This window comes from Alnus glutinosa, chromosome 12, assembly GCF_958979055.1.
Source record: "Alnus glutinosa chromosome 12, dhAlnGlut1.1, whole genome shotgun sequence".
In the NCBI taxonomy this organism is placed as follows: Eukaryota; Viridiplantae; Streptophyta; class Magnoliopsida; order Fagales; family Betulaceae; genus Alnus; species Alnus glutinosa.
This window is the reverse complement of record NC_084897.1, coordinates 14,197,128-14,215,122: the sequence shown is the minus strand read 5'-3', so window position 1 is coordinate 14,215,122 and position 17,995 is coordinate 14,197,128. Positions and strand designations below refer to the sequence as shown.

General features: G+C 38.5%; 1 protein-coding gene across 2 annotated transcripts; it reads right to left on the bottom strand.

Annotated features, from left to right (window-relative positions):
• Positions 1-2,889: 2,889 nt before the first annotated feature.
• LOC133851650 (uncharacterized) lies at positions 2,890-15,896 on the bottom strand. Of its 2 annotated transcripts, XM_062288168.1 has the most exons (6): positions 15,678-15,892; positions 13,040-13,140; positions 12,516-12,593; positions 12,291-12,362; positions 10,648-10,745; positions 2,890-3,970 (listed from the first exon to the last, which is right to left on the bottom strand). In XM_062288168.1, the coding sequence occupies exons 1-6, from the start codon at positions 15,693-15,695 to the stop codon at positions 3,372-3,374; spliced, it is 966 nt and encodes a 321-aa protein (XP_062144152.1). In that variant the 5' UTR covers positions 15,696-15,892; the 3' UTR covers positions 2,890-3,371. The 2 variants fall into 2 exon arrangements, with proteins under 2 accessions (XP_062144152.1, XP_062144153.1); XM_062288169.1 differs by lacking the exon at positions 12,516-12,593 and having other exon boundaries at positions 15,678-15,896.
• Positions 15,897-17,995: the final 2,099 nt, after the last annotated feature.

Genomic DNA, 17,995 nt, shown 5'->3' with positions numbered 1-17,995 from the left:
TGTGATTTTACAAAGGTAAATTAATGCTTCGTTTGTTTCGACGTGAAATGTCTTTCGTCGTAAAATATTTTTAACGAAATTATTTTAAGAAAAAATGATTTTTCTGAAAATATTTTTCGGTATTTGGCTCGTACGAAAAAATTACTAATGGCGTAAAATGGAATCCGGTGATGTCTAACCACTGTTGCTAGCTTCCAATCAAACCGGTCGGAATCTGACCAGTACGGCTGGAATCTGGCCAGTTTGGCAAGATTTCGGTCAATTTCGTTGGAATCTGGCAGAATCTTTGGCGGTAGAGTCAGGTTACCAACAAATTTCAATGCTCGGCAGTGGCGAAATACCTTTTCATGAGACGTTTTGATAGTTTGATACCCTAATTTGAGACGTTTACTAATTTGATACACTTCCGTCAAAACGCGTGGTAGTTAAGTGTTACTCGTAGAGACTCCATACTAAGTAACTTGTAATTAGTTGAATTTACTACCTTAAACACTAATTATCAAAGTAAAATATAGCGAAAAACAGAATAATAATGATCTGAGTCAAATTAAAATAACTTCGATAACTTTATTCACTATTATCCAATATAAACACAGAACTTCCAAGAAAATATAACTACAATAATCAACATCATCTGACTATGCTGCGCAAACTTAGCTAATTGAGCCCTTTGCTTAGTCATCTTCAGCCCAACAAAATTATCTAACCCAATAGTCCGTCAAACCTACTAATCAGCTAAACACCGAAGTGTTTCACAAGTGAAAAAGTAACTGTCAAAGTCAATGACTTCGTAAATTATCATGAAATTTGTCATGTGAAAAGCCTTAAGTGACAAACTGTATTCCTTAAAATTTAGTTTAAAAATGTTATCGGTTTTACAAAATTGATAAGTGTTGCCTTAGTTATTATACCAATAAGAAAAAATTAGTTTATTTTGAAATAGAGTAAGCATAATTTTAGGGACAATTCACATCATATATATATATATATATATTTTGATAAAAGCCGAATCCTTCCACAAAGGCCTAGAATTGCGACATGTGATATGAACCCATAATTTTTAGTGAGTGAACCAGTCCTTTAAGTACTAAACCGATTCTTTAAGTAAAACTAAATTGGTTTATATATTTAGGGATAACTTCACAAAAGGGACAAAATGGTACTAAACTACCACGCGTTTTGATGGAAGGGTATCAAACTAGTAAACGTCTCGAATCGGGGTATTCAACTATCAAAACATCTTATGGAAGGGTATTCCGTCAGGATTCGTATCAAAACGTCTTCAATGAGGGGCAAAATGGGTACTTTGCCCTTAAAAAATCACGTGACAGGCACATGTTGTGAGCTTCGTCAGGATTTAACAGCGAATCTTGACGTTATACTCTTCCATGAGACGTTTTGATAGTTTGATATCCTTCCATCAAAACGCATGGTAGTTCGGTACTCTTTTGTGAAGTTATCCCTTTATATATATATATAGATTACTACAATCTTGTTGATGCTGGCTACACAAATTGCAAGGGATTTCTTGCACCGTATAGAAGGACATCAATGAACTACCTTAGAAGAATTCTTTAACATGATATATAGAAGGACATCAATGAACTACCTTAGAAGAATTCTTTAACATGAAATATTCATCAGCTAGGCACGTTATAGAGAGATGTTTTGGGCTACTTGAATTGTGTTGGGCTATTTAAGGAGTCCATCATTTTATCCAACTAAGACACAAAATTAGATATTTCGGCATGCTGTCTTTTGCATAACTACATACAAAGGGTGATGCCTGTAGACCCATTAGAGGAAGAATTGGACCAACAGGACAACACGCATACATAAAATTAATAATGATCCAATATCGTAAATTGAGACTTCAGATGAATGGAGTGCATGGAGAACCACTTTAGCAAATGAAATGCTTAATTCATGGAGGAGAAACATGTGTGGCAATTGATCATGTTACAATATATTACTATATTGTAATTGAGTATGTTAGTATATTTTTTTTATGCTTTTGCTTTGTTGGTTTCGTTCATTGCTTAGTGCAGTTCCAAGCTGTGTGTTAGGAGGGACAAGCTGTACATGGTTATATTACTTATTGCCCGCATGGTCACTTCTATTTTTGTCTTGCGTTATCATGATGACGCTTTGTTCTTGAGAAAGAGAAGATTTTCTTTTTTCTTTTTTTTTGAGAATGGACAAATACATAATTGGTTGGGTTGTAATTGAGCATGTTACGATGTACTATCTTATGGGCTAGTCTTTTTCTAAATATGTTCAAACCTTCTTTTGTCGTGTTGGCAATTGTTCTCTGTTGTTAATGTTAGCCATATTGATCTGCACATTTTCCTTGATATTCCTTTCATAATATTGTTATTACTTTATGCATCATTTTTACATATGGATTCTCAAGATCCTAGTAAAAGAAGCCAATCGCAGCTGCATCTCTCAAGCTTGGGACTGTTGAGCAAAGTTCTCATGAAGGGCATTCCCTTCTATTCTTAGTAATAGCTCTTCATTTTCCTAGTGAAATCGCATTCTAGTTCATTTATTTGCAGGTTCCGGCATAGGCGACCCTTTTCTCAAGTTATGGTGCATTTAACAATATGCATGATGCCATATTATTTAATTTTTTTAAAAAGACGTGTCAACATTGACTTCTGATGCACCGTTATATACAACTTTAAATCCTAATCATTTTTCACAATGGTCCTGGTTTTCTGCACCTATATATGTTAGGTGGTCCGAGTTTGTGGTGTGTGTATGCCAGTTGATTCTGCAACAGGTCCACAACAACAGATTCATTTCATATCCATGCGTAACACAATCTATTCTATATCCACTCAAAAGCAACGAATTTACTGCACAACTAAAATTCTTTGCTAAAAGTAAATACAAGCATAATAATCTATTGAGCAAGCTGTGAAATAATCCAGATTTCTTATACATGTGACCTACATAAGATAATAAGAGGTGAGAACAGAACACCAAAAGTATGCATAAAAGTGAAACAACAGCAATGAGGTATTAATAGGAGCAGTCGACTGGCCTGCAATATGCCTGAGTTGGGCAAATTATCGCATCCAAGTTCCAACCATACATGTCTTCACGATTTCATTCCAACTTCGCTTTCGTTGATAGCCTTTTGTCGAGGGCTGTATAAAGTCATCAGCATTCAGGATGTGAGCAGCTGCACAACCTCATTCAGAATTTGCCACCCGTCTCCGGCAATAAATATCAGCAAGGACTCTAACATATACATGCTCATCCGCGGCGCAACTGAAAAGACCTGGAGAGCAACTAGGAGAAGCATATCGAGTGCGACACAAAGGAAGCGAAGAACCAATTCCTATTCAAAGATCTCTCAGCCCCTACTCAGTATTAATCTGCTTTATATCACTGCATTTTAAAATAAAACCATCCTTCCCCGACTGCAGTCCCAACGCATGAGCAAACATCCTCTTTGCAGCTCCCAAATGCTCCCTTTTGAAGTAGTCTTTATCAACCCCATTCCCACTGCTTTCATTCTGTGATATGCTCACATGGGGGGAAATCTTATCAGCTTGTTTTTGGGGCACATTGCTTTTACTTGGTGAAGATCCACTTGAATTTTTATCATTGTTTTTCAGTTTACTCATATTTTGGCCTGGCAGGGAAATAGTCTTCTGAGAAGCTTCCAAGGGTGACTTAGGCTCAACTTTGTTCCTGCATTGAATATGTGGTGCATCTGTTTGCCCACTATGCCCTTTGCAATCCCCTAGTGTAGCAGTCTGACTCTGTGGATTGATTCTGTGACCTAGGGCATGTGCAATCATTCGGCGGGCAACCACAGGATTGCTTCGTGGCTTCTGTTTGACTGGTTCATTAAACTCTCCCAAATCCATTGAAAAAATTCGGTCACGAGCAGCAAAATAAGCTGCTTTTCTCTCCTCGAGTGAATGTTGAACAGAAGGAATTTTTGTCTTCAGCACTGAAGAAAATGCAAAATTAAGTTTAGGTCTCAAAATTGAGTCATTTGACAACATTGAGTGTTTCATGAACATAAATTTAATCATAAAATGGGACTTAATTTGCTTCAATTTAGAACTGGAAATGGTACCTAAAAAATTTCTTCCGAGTAACATCAAGATCTCATTAACAATGGCCAAAAGACTATTATAGCTCCATGAAATGGAATCTACAAAATGTTTGACCTCCCATATTATTGAACTCGCTGTGTTGAATAAAAGATGAGGTATTCAACTAGTTTATTATAATTCTTCCTCATTACTTTCTCCATGGGCCAGTTTGATGCTAGGATAGTAGACAAGGATACGGAGGTCACACTATTAAATATACGCTTCAATTTTCTAACATACAAATTTTTCCATGTCCACATACCCTAAGACTAAAAATTTTTAAGATAATGACCTCTTGTTATTGAGCTCAAGTGCATAAAAGAAAGGAAGAGACCAAGCAGTTAAAAATGAGGTATCTACTTGCAAATAACTTGTGAGTCATCCAGACCGATAAAGTACAGTAGTTCCAAGTTCCTCATAGCATAGTAAAACGCATTTTTACTCGAACTTTTAACAAAAATGATGACCAATTGCAAGAGTTCAACCATAGCTGAGGCATTTCACATACTCAAAAAGATAACAATGCTGCAAACTTACTACTAGTTATCACAACATTTTTTTTTTTTTTTTTTGATAAGTAAGAGAAATATCATTAAAAAGCGCAATGCGCGATCAAGTACACAGGAAGTATACAAGAAAGGCATCTAAGTGGAAGTAGAAAACAATACAAGGAAATCATTAAAGCTAAACGATAAGGGTGCGAGGAACGCAGCCGACCAAGAGTACAAAAAATGAAAGAAAAAGGAAATGAGATCCTCAGTAGTTCTTTCTTTGTCCTCAAACTGCCTATCATTGCGTTCCCTCCATAAGCACCACATAAGGCAACAAGGGACCATCTTCCACACGACTCCACTCCGGGAGCGGCCACCCGTCCACCAACAAGCGAATAAATCTACCACCCGAAGAGGCATAACCCAAGACAAACTGAAGCGACTAAAGATGGCGTTCCACAAAGCGCGAGCAACCTCACAATGGAGAAGAAGATGATCCACTGACTCCCCATTCATTTTGCACATGCAACATCTATCAATCACTATGACCCGCTTCTTCCTGAGATTGTCCAAAATAAGGATCTTCCCATGCGCTGCCCTCCAAGCAAAGAAAGCCACTTTCAAAGGAACCTTGGTCCGCCAGATACTTTTCCAAGGAAAATGAATAGCCTCTTTGCAAGCAAGAGTCTTATAGAAAGATCTAACATCAAATTTCCCTTTGTGAGAAGGAGACCACCAAAGCTTATCCTCCCCCTCGTAGTTCACTCTGGAAGAGTACAACAAAGAGAAAAAAGAGGCCAAAACATCCACCTCCCAGTCATGGGCTGCTCGGAAAAAGCTAACATCCTACTGATAAGACCCACTCACCACAACCAAATGGTCTGCTACTAGAGCATCCTTGTCACGTGCAATATCATATAAAATTGGGAAAGCTTCCTTGAGAGGCACCTCACCACACCACACATCATCCCAAAAACGGATCCTAGATCCATTTCCCAACATGAGTCTGATATGGTTGCGAAACGAACTCCATCCCTTCCTTATATTCTTCCAAAGCCCCACTCCGTGAGACCCAGGGGGGTCTAAAGAACACCAACCATCCCGAGTAGGTCCAAACTTTGCATCAACTGATTTCCACCAAGCCTCTCTCTCATGGACATAGCGCCACAGCCACTTCCCTAAAAGAGCCTTATTGAAGAGCCTCAAATTCCTGATGCCCAAACCACCACTTGAAATAGGGGAACAAACCTTGGGCCAATTAACCAGATGAAATTTAAATTCTTCACCTATGCCACCCCACAAGAAATCTCGATACAACTTCTCTATACGACTAGCTACACTGGAAGGAATAGGGAAAAGAGATAGAAAGTATGTCGGAAGATTAGAGAGAGTGCTTTTAATCAGGGTTACTCTGCCACCCTTCGACAAATACAACCGCTTCCAGCTAGCCAGACGTCTCTCGATCTTCCCAACTACCTCATCCCAGCTAGACTTAGCCTTATAAGGAGCCCCCAATGGAAGACCAAGATACTTTAAAGGAAGAGATGAGACTCCACAACCCAAAATGCCAGCAAGATCATCCATATTATCCACAATACCCACAGCTACCAAAACTGACTTATCCAAATTAATCTTCAAACCTGAAACAGCTTCAAAGGACAGTAATAACATTCGAAGATAGAGGAGATGATCAGGACTAGCCTCGCAGAAAACTAAAGTATCGTCTGCGAATAAAAGGTGAGAAACATTAATCACTCCAGTGCTTCTAGAGCCCACAGAGAAGCCAGAGAGAAAACCCCTTTGAACAGAAATAGAGAACAGCTTACTAAAAGCCTCCATCACAATGACAAACAAAAGAGGCGACAGAGGATCACCTTGTCTAATACCACGAGAGCTGCTAAAAAAACCAGAAGGGGTGCGTTCACCAAAACCGAGAAACGCACCGATGAAATACAATGCGCTATCCATGAACACCATCTCTCCCCGAAGCCACATCTTCTCAACATATACAATAAGAAGTCCCAATTAACATGATCATAAGCCTTCTCAATATCCAATTTACATAGTAACCCAGGCTCACTTGATTTGATGCGGCTATCCAAACACTCATTCGCTATAAGAACAGAATCAAGAATTTGCCTCCCTTTCACAAAAGCATTTTGGGGATTCGAAATAATCTTCGCCACCACCTTTTTGAGTCTATTAGCAAGAACTTTAGCAATGATCTTATAGACACCACTTACAAGACTAATAGGCCGAAAATCTTTAAGATCCATAGCCCCAATCTTCTTCGGAATTAAGGCTAAAAAAGTGGCATTAATGCTTTTGACAAACTTACTTTGAGTGTGGAAGTCCTGGAATACCCCCATGAGATCGGTCTTGATCACCTCCCAACAATCTTGGTAGAAAGCAAGAGTAAACCCATTAGGACCTGGAGCCTTATCACGATTCAAACCTTTAACCACCTCTGAGACCTCCCTCTCCTCAAAAGGAAGTTCTAAAGAAGAAGCTTCACCCACATCCAAACTGTCAAAAACAAGGTTATCCAACCTAGGCCTCCAACAGAGAGGTTCTGCAAAAAGAGATTTATAAAATTGAGCAACATGATCCCTGATAACCTGCTGATCAGAAGAGATAGAACCATTGACAGAGAGAGACTCAATGGAATTGGATCTCCTATTCGAATTGGCTATACGATGAAAGAATTTGGTGCATTTGTCACCCTCTTTAAGCCAAAGAGCCCTAGACTTCTGTCTCCAGCTAATCTCCTCCTGCAAAATAGAATTCTCCAAATCTCTGACGACCCCAAATTTCCTCGCCTTTTCTTCAGGAGTTAAACCCCGTTGTTCCTCCAAACAATCAAGAGCACACAATTCTTCCATATGCATTTTCTTACGGAATTCCACATTACCAAACTCCTGATCGTTCCATCTTTTGAGATCAATCTTCAATGCCTTAAGCTTTTGAGAAAAGATGAAGCTGGGCGAACCTTGAAAACGATAGGACTCCCACCACATACGCACCCTATCCACAAACCCTTCAGCCTTTAGCCACATATTCTCAAACTTGAACGGTCTGGGACCCCAATGAACACCACCACAATCAAGAAGAATAGGAAAATGATCAGAACACAGTCTTGGAAGCCTTTTCTGAAGAGAACCTGGAAACTTGACTTCCCAATCTGGAGAAACAAGAAATCTATCAAGGCGAGACCAAGAGGGGATCTCCTGATTATTAGACCACGTAAAAGGCCCTCCTACGAGAGGAAAATCCATAAGATCCTGCTCAAAGATAAAGTCCGAAAACTCCATCATAGCCGCATTAAGATGAATGTCTCTAGATCTTTCAGCAGGAAAGCGAGTGACATTGAAATCACCCCCGATGCACCAAGGTAACTCCCACCAAGAAGAAAGGCCAGCCAACTCGTCCCAGAGGGAACTTCTAAGAGAGTCAAAGTTAGGACCGTAGACACCAGCAAAAGCCCAAGAGAAATCATCAGCAACGCTTCTGAAAGAGCAAGCAACAACAAACTCACCCACATACACTTCAATCTTCTCTACAATCCTTCTATCCCACATAATCAATATACCACCAGAGGCCCCGCGAGAAGCTAAATAGCACCAATCAACAAAGTGACAACTCCACAGACTTCGCACTAAACTATTAGACACAAAATCCAGTTTAGTTTCTTGCAAGCATATAATGTCAGCCTTCCATTGCCTTAATAAATTTCTGACTTTCAACCGCTTGGCACCCTCGTTTAACCCTCTAACATTCCAATAGAGGATTTTAGGCTTCATAGAAAACCACCATAAGCCCTTCCTTTGCACCTACCACGTGAGGTGCTGCCACTATGGACATCATAATTAACAGAACAAACTAATCTGTTTAATTCCCTTTTACCTTTGATGCTCAAGCTAGAGCTAGGATCCGCTTCCTTCTTATCATTACTGACGATGATAGCCTCAAACACAGCTGAAAGCTGATCTTCAAAGCCGTCGCAAGTAATCCCCACCCATTGGCAATACGCTAGAACCGCTCTCAAAAAGCCCTCTGGATTCTTCTTACCAGAAACTCCCCTGACCTTATCAATAAAAGACAGAGGTACAGGCTCTTCCTCTGGAAGTAAAGCAAGTTCTGTCCCCTTCCTAACTCCTGGACCTGAACTATGAGTCAAAACAAGTGGAGAGAGACCCGCAGAGACCAGAGAGTCCGGAGAACCCGAACCCGAACCAGCCCACCCAGTCAGCATATCAAGAGAATCCTTAATGGGTTTGGCAGAACCATCCGGGTCTTTGGGAGTTTCCAAAACCGGAGTGGACAAGACAGTCCCCAAGCTCAATACCGAGGGTCTAACTGGAACAGGGACAACAGGGACGAAAATAGGATCTCCGGCAACCTCTGGTAACTTTGGAGCCAGACCCAACTTCTCAGTCATAACCCTTTCTCCCTCCGACATTTCTCCGTCAAATTCTGGCCGAGAGTCCCGCTTAGGGCAAGAAGAACACCCGGCACACTAAATCCCCAGAGCATGGGTATCGGAAGAAAGAAAACCCAGCCCACCGGAGTTCTTAGGAGTTGCCGGAGAATTACCTGAGCCCACTAATCCCTTCTCCGGCGACATACCCTCCTCGGGAGACAGAGCCCGATCTTTCAGGTCTAAGGCAATGGGCTTCGGACCCTTCTGAATCCAGCGAAGCCTCCTCTTCTTCTTGGGCTTATTCTTCCTCTTCCGCCCATTAATCTTGGGCTTTAGGCCAGGCCCAAGCTCAAGAAGCCCATCACACACCCTGCTGTAAGCTTGGTCCACATCAGCCTTCAACTTCTCCAGCTGGCTTTTCCAGGTCAAGAGAGAGGAAAACCAGTTCAACTCTCCTGTCAGCTGATTTCCTGTGGAAGTCTCGCCATGGACGCAACCGGTCTTGTCACGAGCAGTAGAGACCTTCTTGGCCTTCGCAAAATCAGAACCACAACGGTAACAGTGGTCTTTACCCACCGGGTTCGTTTGAAAAATCGTATTATCAGAACCACTCGAAATCACTACCGGCAGCTTCTTCTTCCCCGGGCGATCACCCTTGTCCTCGGCCAGAGGAATCGCTGGTTGAGAAAGCGACCTCTCCTCCTCCAAACGGCCGGGTCCTGAACACAGAACTGCTGCAAAAGAAGGCGCACCATCTTTGCTGAGAGTTCTAGAAGGATCACCTTGATCATATCCTCCAATGGCGTCTTCACCATTCCTCCTTGATTTCTCTATAACTGTAGCATGACGGCCCATTCCGAACCTAAGCGGAACTTTTAGGAAAGCACTGATTTTATCCAATTCAAGGACAAAACTCCTCCAGCCCCTCCCATCGCGGCCTTCTGGAATGAAAATTATACCTCTCCGACCACCCACCCCATACACTGCCACTTCAAGAAACCTTCCAGCTGCATTGCCACCTCGTCTGACTATGAGTACCTTAGACCCCTCTCTGAGAGACCTGATAAAGTCCTCCTCCTTCGGGCACCACTGCAAGTTCTCCATTGTCAACGCCAACCACTCTAAGCTTTGAGCACTAAGAAGAACCAGCCCGGAGAATGACTTCCTCCTTTCTTCCAATCTCACCACCGAAGCACCTTCTACCACCGTGAAAACGAAAGTCTTGGCCTCCACACAACACCACCGCTCCATAGCACACCAATTACTTTTAAAATTTTAAAATAAATAATAAAAAAAAAATTATTTTAATAAGAACCCCACATTGCAAATTTTTGAAGTTTAGGGTGGACATTGAAAAATGCATGGTAGTTCAGGAAGTAAGTGAAGTTTCCCCCATGTCACAACATTTTTTAACAACTTCAAATTCTTTTTAAGACAATATAGATTAATACATATGCTTTCTAAACTAGAGAACACAAGCAATAGCTTCAAGAGAAAATCAACTCAGTAATACCCAGCATCATAGATATTATATCCGATACATAATGACAGCATTATAGCAGGGGTGAGAGCAATAACCCATATTATGCTTTCAAGAAGAGGACAGGAAAAAGCTTACCTGAGAAGCTTTCTGTTTTCCTCAATAATTGGTGTGACATTACTGGAGATTGATGCTCATCATACTGCCATAAAATATCGCTAACAAGGATGGAAGGTCTGCAATCCGAATATGTAGGTTATTCAAGAAACATAAATGGGCACTACTAGTGCCTAATAGGTAGACTTATCAAAAAGAAACATAATGGGCACTTCTAGTGCCCAGTAGCTAGAATATGCTAATGTCAATACACATTTTTTTTTTTTTCGATAAGTAAATCATACCATACTAACCATTAAACTATTCACATCACTAGGTCAATACCTGTTTTTCTTTCAGACCATATGTAATCCCTTCACTATATTTAGCTATAGTTGAAAAATAAGCCAAAATTCATAGATTTTCCACAAACATGTTAGCAAAAATTGATGTCTCAAATTGCATGACCAGTGTTGAGGTTATGATCAAATTTGTATACCTTCGGATTCATTTTTCAATTGTGGAAATGACTAATCTCTCACAACCCAAACAATAATAATAGAAATAAAACCAAATTATATGTGTGATTACTTTCATGTCCAATCTATTATTACACTCCTAGATTGTTGCACACTGCTTAATTTTCTAAGGCCCTTGCCATTAAGCCTCTAAGGTGTCCTAGTGAGCTGTCTCCTATAGCTGTATAGAATATTCCTGTGATTTGGCTTTTCTATTTAATGAACTATGTAGAATCTCTAGCTCCATATAATAAGCTGCTGTCACAGAAAATCATGCAACTTTTAACTCTTGTTTTTAATAACAAAATTTATCAATATTCCATCTTTTTGACCCTAATCAATCTTTTAAGCCTTAGGACATAAGCCCACACTTTTATGTCACTTACCATTTTTGTCATCTAACTGTATCTAAAACCTTATATTTAGGCCATCATGACCTTCACCACATAAACTCAAATTCTATTGCCCTCTATCTTGTCATTATAGCATGTTCAACTTAATAAATATCACTACTCTTAATGCTGGTCTTTGAAACTATTTGAAGATGACTCTCATCTTTTAGCTGATTGATGTCAACTTAGCTTCCAACAAATTCATTCATTTTCTAGTTCTATCTTTTCTTGCATTAAAATTAACTTACTGAAAAAATATTCTCTTAGCTACATTTATTCTGCGGACAAGTTTTTTTGGGTGTGAAGCACATTTCAACTATGTATAAGCACCCAATCCCCCACATATTTGTCTTAATGTAGGAATGAATTAGGAAATGCAAAAGGTACGTTTGTATTCAAGCAACATGATTGAATGAGAATTGGTAGAAGGCCTTATTACCAAACTTCAAGCATAGCAAGATATAGCATTGCATACGTTCATTTTATTTTATTTTATTTTATTTTTTGATAAGTAGCATTACATATGTTCATATTAAAACAACATGACTACGTGAGAACACATAGGTAGCAAAATACATTTTCACCAAAAGGCCTGACTACCACACTTAAAGCACAAGAAGATATAACATGCTAAGTTTTCTTTTTCTTTTTTTTTTTTTTTTGCCCGGGGGGGGGGGGGGGGGGGGGGGGGGGGGGGACACACAAGGGAGGAGTTCAAGAAAGGACAATATGTAAATAGAAAATTTCCAGGAAATAATCATGAGCATTCACAGACATTGATGTATCTGAGCATCTCTCCAAAATTAAGTGCCGGTCATCTCCTTCACCAACAGATACGTGGGTAAACCTAGCACAAATCAATCAATCATCAATATTACAAAACACCTGTAGATGAAAGAGGTAAATCTGTACTCAATCAATTTAGATGTCCTTCAACATCAACATCTAGGCAATAATATAAATCACATAGTAAACAGGAAAAATTTGAAAGAAAAAACACCCAAATATTTCTGCAAGACGATGCAAGAGAAGACGGTTATACGCGTCCATGGGTTCCAACTCCAGGACACCATCTGAGCTGCAAGCCAGCATTGTTTTTATCAGTATTCTCAACAAAAGCACAGCCTACGGTATGCTTCACATAACTTCAGTAAATCTTAACCCCTACAACAAGCTATAGAGTGCAGAAACAACAAAAATGTCATTGCCAAAACCACCAATAAGACAGATGTAAAAATTGACCAACCAAAGACTACAATATTTTCTCTATCATCTGCTCCCCGTCAAGAGTTCTGACACAGGAATGAAAGAAAACACGCTCAAGAGGGGAGGTAGAGAGAGATGCCCTTTCTGGTTAATCTATTAGTGCTGTACAATGGACAGAAACATGCAAGGCAAGAAGTTTAAGCCATATGATTAAGTTTAGAAGGGAAAAAAGAAAAAGAAAAAGAAAAAGAAAAGTGGGGGGATAAAACCCCAAACTTTAAGAGCAAAAGGATATATCAGTAAGCTATATAAATCTACCTGGTTTCATCTTGAAGGAAGTTGATTAACGCCTCTTCCACAGAGAGAACAAGATGCTTGGAACGAAGATTGTCCCTAACAAGGGAAGCCAATTCCTCAACCTGCATGTTGGTGAGTACAAAATAGAACAGAATCAAAAAATTAAAAATGTATTTCAAAACAAAAAACAAAAAAAGAAAAGATGGAAAATCCCTTGTAGATGAGAGGCATCAATACATGAGATGATAAAACAACTATTAGAATCACAAAACATTTGGTACATGTCTAATCATTTAGCTGGAAAAGGCACAAAAAATAGTCATGCAATTTATTGAATTATGTTTCCCAATAGAATACCATGTTTGTATTATTCTAGAAAAGTTGTACTAACAACAAGCAGACCTAGAAGATAGGGAGATCATGAACAAAACTTTTTACAGAGAAAAAGAAAAGGACAGAGAAATCACAATAACTTGCAATGCAAGGATATCAAAATTCATGTATGTTTCCAATGCAAAAACTTGAAGTAAACTATAGAGGGGAAAAGCCCTGGTCAACGGAAATACAGGGGGATAGAACGTTAATTGGCATGTATTCTCATATGAAAAGCACAAGAGATACATATAAATCAAGTCACTTGGGAAGATTGAGAAGGATGTGACCAATTGAATAAGAGCAAGGTGAATGACGTGGAAAAGTGCACCATAACTATTAATATGACCATAAAATACTAATTAAGTTGTAGAGAACTCTATAGGACATATAACACCCGCTACACTCAAAGGTAAGACATGTTGGACTGTTAAGAATAAGATGTGCATAGCCAAAGTGAAAATGTTAAGATGGTCTCTCTCTCTCTCTCTCTCTCTCTCTCACAATCAATCTGAAATTTGTCCCACCCATGTCCCAAATGTATCAAATTTGAAAAAAACTAATAATTCATGGAAACATATCAATCATGTATGATCCATATCATTGTTCCACAAATGTCGGACAGCGATACAGAGGGCCTTTATCAATGCTTTTCTAGAAAGGCAACTCCTATTGAGAAAAAGATGAAACAGAGAAGATTGGACAATTTGGGTACGTGCAACAGAGACCAATTAATACACTATGGGAAAGAGTGATTTAAGTCAAATTTCAGAGTGAAAAGGATGTAAAGAGAGGCCTAAAATAACATGGATAGAAGTAGTGAAGAATGATATGTTAAATTAAAAGGCAACTAAGAATATAATTTTGGATAGAATTAAAACGGCGCAAAAGAATACAAGTGGTTGAACCCAATTAGTTGACGAGCATCCATAGAACTAACCCTCATTCCATTCGGACTAATGCTTACTTAAGATATGTTAATTTGAGCACCAAATCGAATATAACCTATATAAGAGCAAAATCTCACATATGATGTAACAACCTAGGGAAAACACTAGCCTCATTTGCGAACTTTAAAATGACTAGTCAAGTTGTACTTGAAACTCCCTAAAATCACTTATAAAACTCAGTCTCGCCTTAGTAAGGAACCAACGTGGAACATAAAACCCACAAGTTCCTTAATAATCATCCACTTCTATGTGGCTATTCATCTTCCCACTGTGGGCCTGGAGTGTTACATATAACACTTTTCCTTGAGCCAAACTATAGTTGAAACATGTTGTTTCAGTTAAAGAATAAATCATAACAACTTTTCATGGTACTATGAAAATAAAATCCTACTTATACAAATTGTTTCCACCAGCTTACACATCACTATATCTTCAATAAAATGAACATCCAGCTTGATATGCTTAGTTCCTCAAAATATATTGATTTTTCCTCACCTCACACATAATACAGACCAGCACTATAACCAAACTAAATCCCAAGAAAAAAAAAATAGTCAACTTTGTTTCACCAAGGCTCAGTGCGACAATTCTCAAATATATAAATAACTATATAAACACATACACAACACATAGAGCATTTAATCAGAAGATTTTTTTTTTTTCCAAAATTTTCTAATATTAGGACACCATTCACCGATGTCAACAAAAACCCTCATATAAACTTTATACCCAATTCAACTGCAACCATAAGTTTTTAGCATAGAGCACAATTGCAAAATCATAAACCAAATATTCTAACAAATGCACTAATTTGTTATTCTAGCCTTTACAATATTCCCACTCATCGATCTCAACATCTCCATTTAGTCACAGTCAGACTCATAGAAACTCAATTCTTCACCACCACACACGGCACGCGTTCGCCCAACAAAATTCAACTTTTTTTCTTTTCTTTTTTTGAGTCATCTATTCCAAATTGTCTAATCCAATACATATCCAAGAAAAAATCCATTCTATATTGTTTTTCATTTCTATTACGGCTATCGTTTTCCATTTTCAAAAATATTTTCACTTGGGACTACCAATTAAAACTAAAGCAGAGAACACCCCACCTAGCCCAGTAAAATTAGCATAACAAGAACAAATTGCAAATTCACGAATTTTGGCTCATAAACTACGAAATTTAACAAAAACATCCACTACTATTGCTGAAATAAGCACTGCCCAAAAGACCCAATTCGAGCATCAAATGCCCTAATTCAAGGAAAAGCCACATAGCATTAAACAAATAAGAAAAATAAAACCATAGAAATTGAGAGAGATGATGGGAAACATACCATAGCGAATTGGGTCATGCTTATTTTGAAGCAGTAGATAATAAAAATTCAAAAAGCAATTTTCTAAAGAAGCGTGATTTGACGCAGTGCGAGAGAGAGAGAGGGAGGAAATTTGTCGGAGAAGGTCTAGGGATATTCTGAAAACCGAACATCCATTGAGGTTTGGAGATTTGATTCAACGTTGCGTGTTGGCGTCGGTTTTGTTTTCTCGATTGGCCACGTGGTTTTGTACCAGGAAACCGATTGTGACAGGATTAGCATGTCGAAAAATGATAAATTCACAACACAAGTACAATAATTTCACAACACTCTTTCGCATGGGGTGAATCCCAGCGTGTTGTACATCAACTTCACAACACCTCCTCACATGTAGGGACGGAACCAGGCATTTTAATGAGAGGAGGCCAAATAATTCTTTTTTTTTGAGTAAGGGTTAAAGTATATATATAAAGGTAAATTTTAAGTAAATTAAACATAACCCAGTTTTGATATTTTTATTATTCCATTCAAATTAAAAATCAATAAGCAAAAGTGAAAAGAGTTTTTAGAAAGAAAAAAAAAAAAGTAAAGAAAACCGCTGTCCAAAGATTCAGAAAATAAAAAATAAAAATAAAAAAGGTCTCAGTTATTTTTTTCACACATTCTTCGGAAATTAAGCTTGGTCAAGCTTGTGACTCCTCAAATCCACACTCGTCTTCTTCCAATGCACTACTTGACTAAACACTTTTCGTTTACTTTAAATAAAGCTTCTACAACTTTGTAAAGATCCTTCCATTGTTACCTTCTCAGGCATGTCCATTGCTACCCGTGAAATATTAAAGGAAAAAGTTTTGACAATAGTTAAATAGATGATAAAAGAGAAGGGGACAAGGAAAAAAAAAAAAAAAAATCTTGCTAGGGCCAATAGGCGAAAAAATAAACCTTTATTTGATGCATCTAAAAAAAAATACCTTAATTTTTTTTTTTTTTACCTTTATTTTTTTTATTTTTTTTCTTAAGAGTTGAGGGGGGGGGGCCATGGCCCCCACCGCCCCCCCCCCCCCCCCCCCCCCCCCCTCTGTCATTGCTCACATGGGGTGGGCCCCAGTGTGGGGCACAATCCCATGTGAAGGAGTGTTGTGAAGTTGTTGTACTTGTCTAGTATAGGAATCAATCCTCTTAGCGTGTCACCGGTTGTCGGTTCAGTCGGATAGACAGCCAATGCGCCAGCCTCCTATGTAGGATTTTTTTTTTTTTAATTATTATTATATATATTTCTATTTATAGGGTCTTAATTCAAATCTATTTCGAGTTGCACTTAAAACCCTGAGCTGAACCGGGAGTCCAAAAATCCAAAAACTTGAATAGTTATATGATGGGGGTGGTGCGTACGTCTGGGGTGGTGGGCGATCTCCCCAAGGGGTTAGAGGTGACTTTCGGACCACTTCAAAATGCATCCGAAAGGTTGCGCGCCACCCCTAGAGGTAGCTCAGGGTGGCGCGCGGCCACTCCCAAAGGCATCGTCCTTTTTTTCAACTTTTTTTTTTTTTCACAAAAAAATAATAATCTTTTAAGTTTTATTTATTCATATTTCTAATAAATTTATATGTTTTTATTATGATCAACACGTGTCGTTATTTTATTGGCACCTAACAGAATCTGTCAACATTTTTAACGAAATTTGATTCTAGGAAGCGATTTGTAAATTAAGCCAACCGCATAGATCTCTGAATTAATTTGTATACCAAAGTGAGGGATTTGTAATTTAGGCCAACCACAGAGACTAATGATACAATTTTCTCTTATTTTAATAACTGCCGATTAGCGATTATTAGATCTATAATTGATGGTTTGAAACCCGCTTATTATGTGATTTTGGGCCGGTTTAAATTTTTTATAAAAACAATAATAATTTTTGGACCTTTTCAAGCCGGTTTTTCTAAATACAAATGGCAAACATTAGTACAAATCTAACATATCTAAATATAAATCCGAAACATTACAAATCTAAATACAAATCCAAACGTTAGTACATTATAACTCTAAAATCAATCCAAAAACATTACAAATCTAAAATTAGTCCAAAAAACACCAACATTTCAAATCCAAAACATACATAAACATAAAATCAATCTTACACATTCAAAAGTGGATGTTGATAACTTAATGACAATGGATCTACAGCACAACATGAAGCCAAATCGTGACCCCTTAAATGTCAAATCATTGCCTCCTCAAAAATTAAAGTGATAAAACGACTCATCAATGCGTGCCTTGGTCCTCCCACCTCACAAAAAAAGCCTAGTGGCAAAACACATTTAATGCGCCGCCATTGCCTG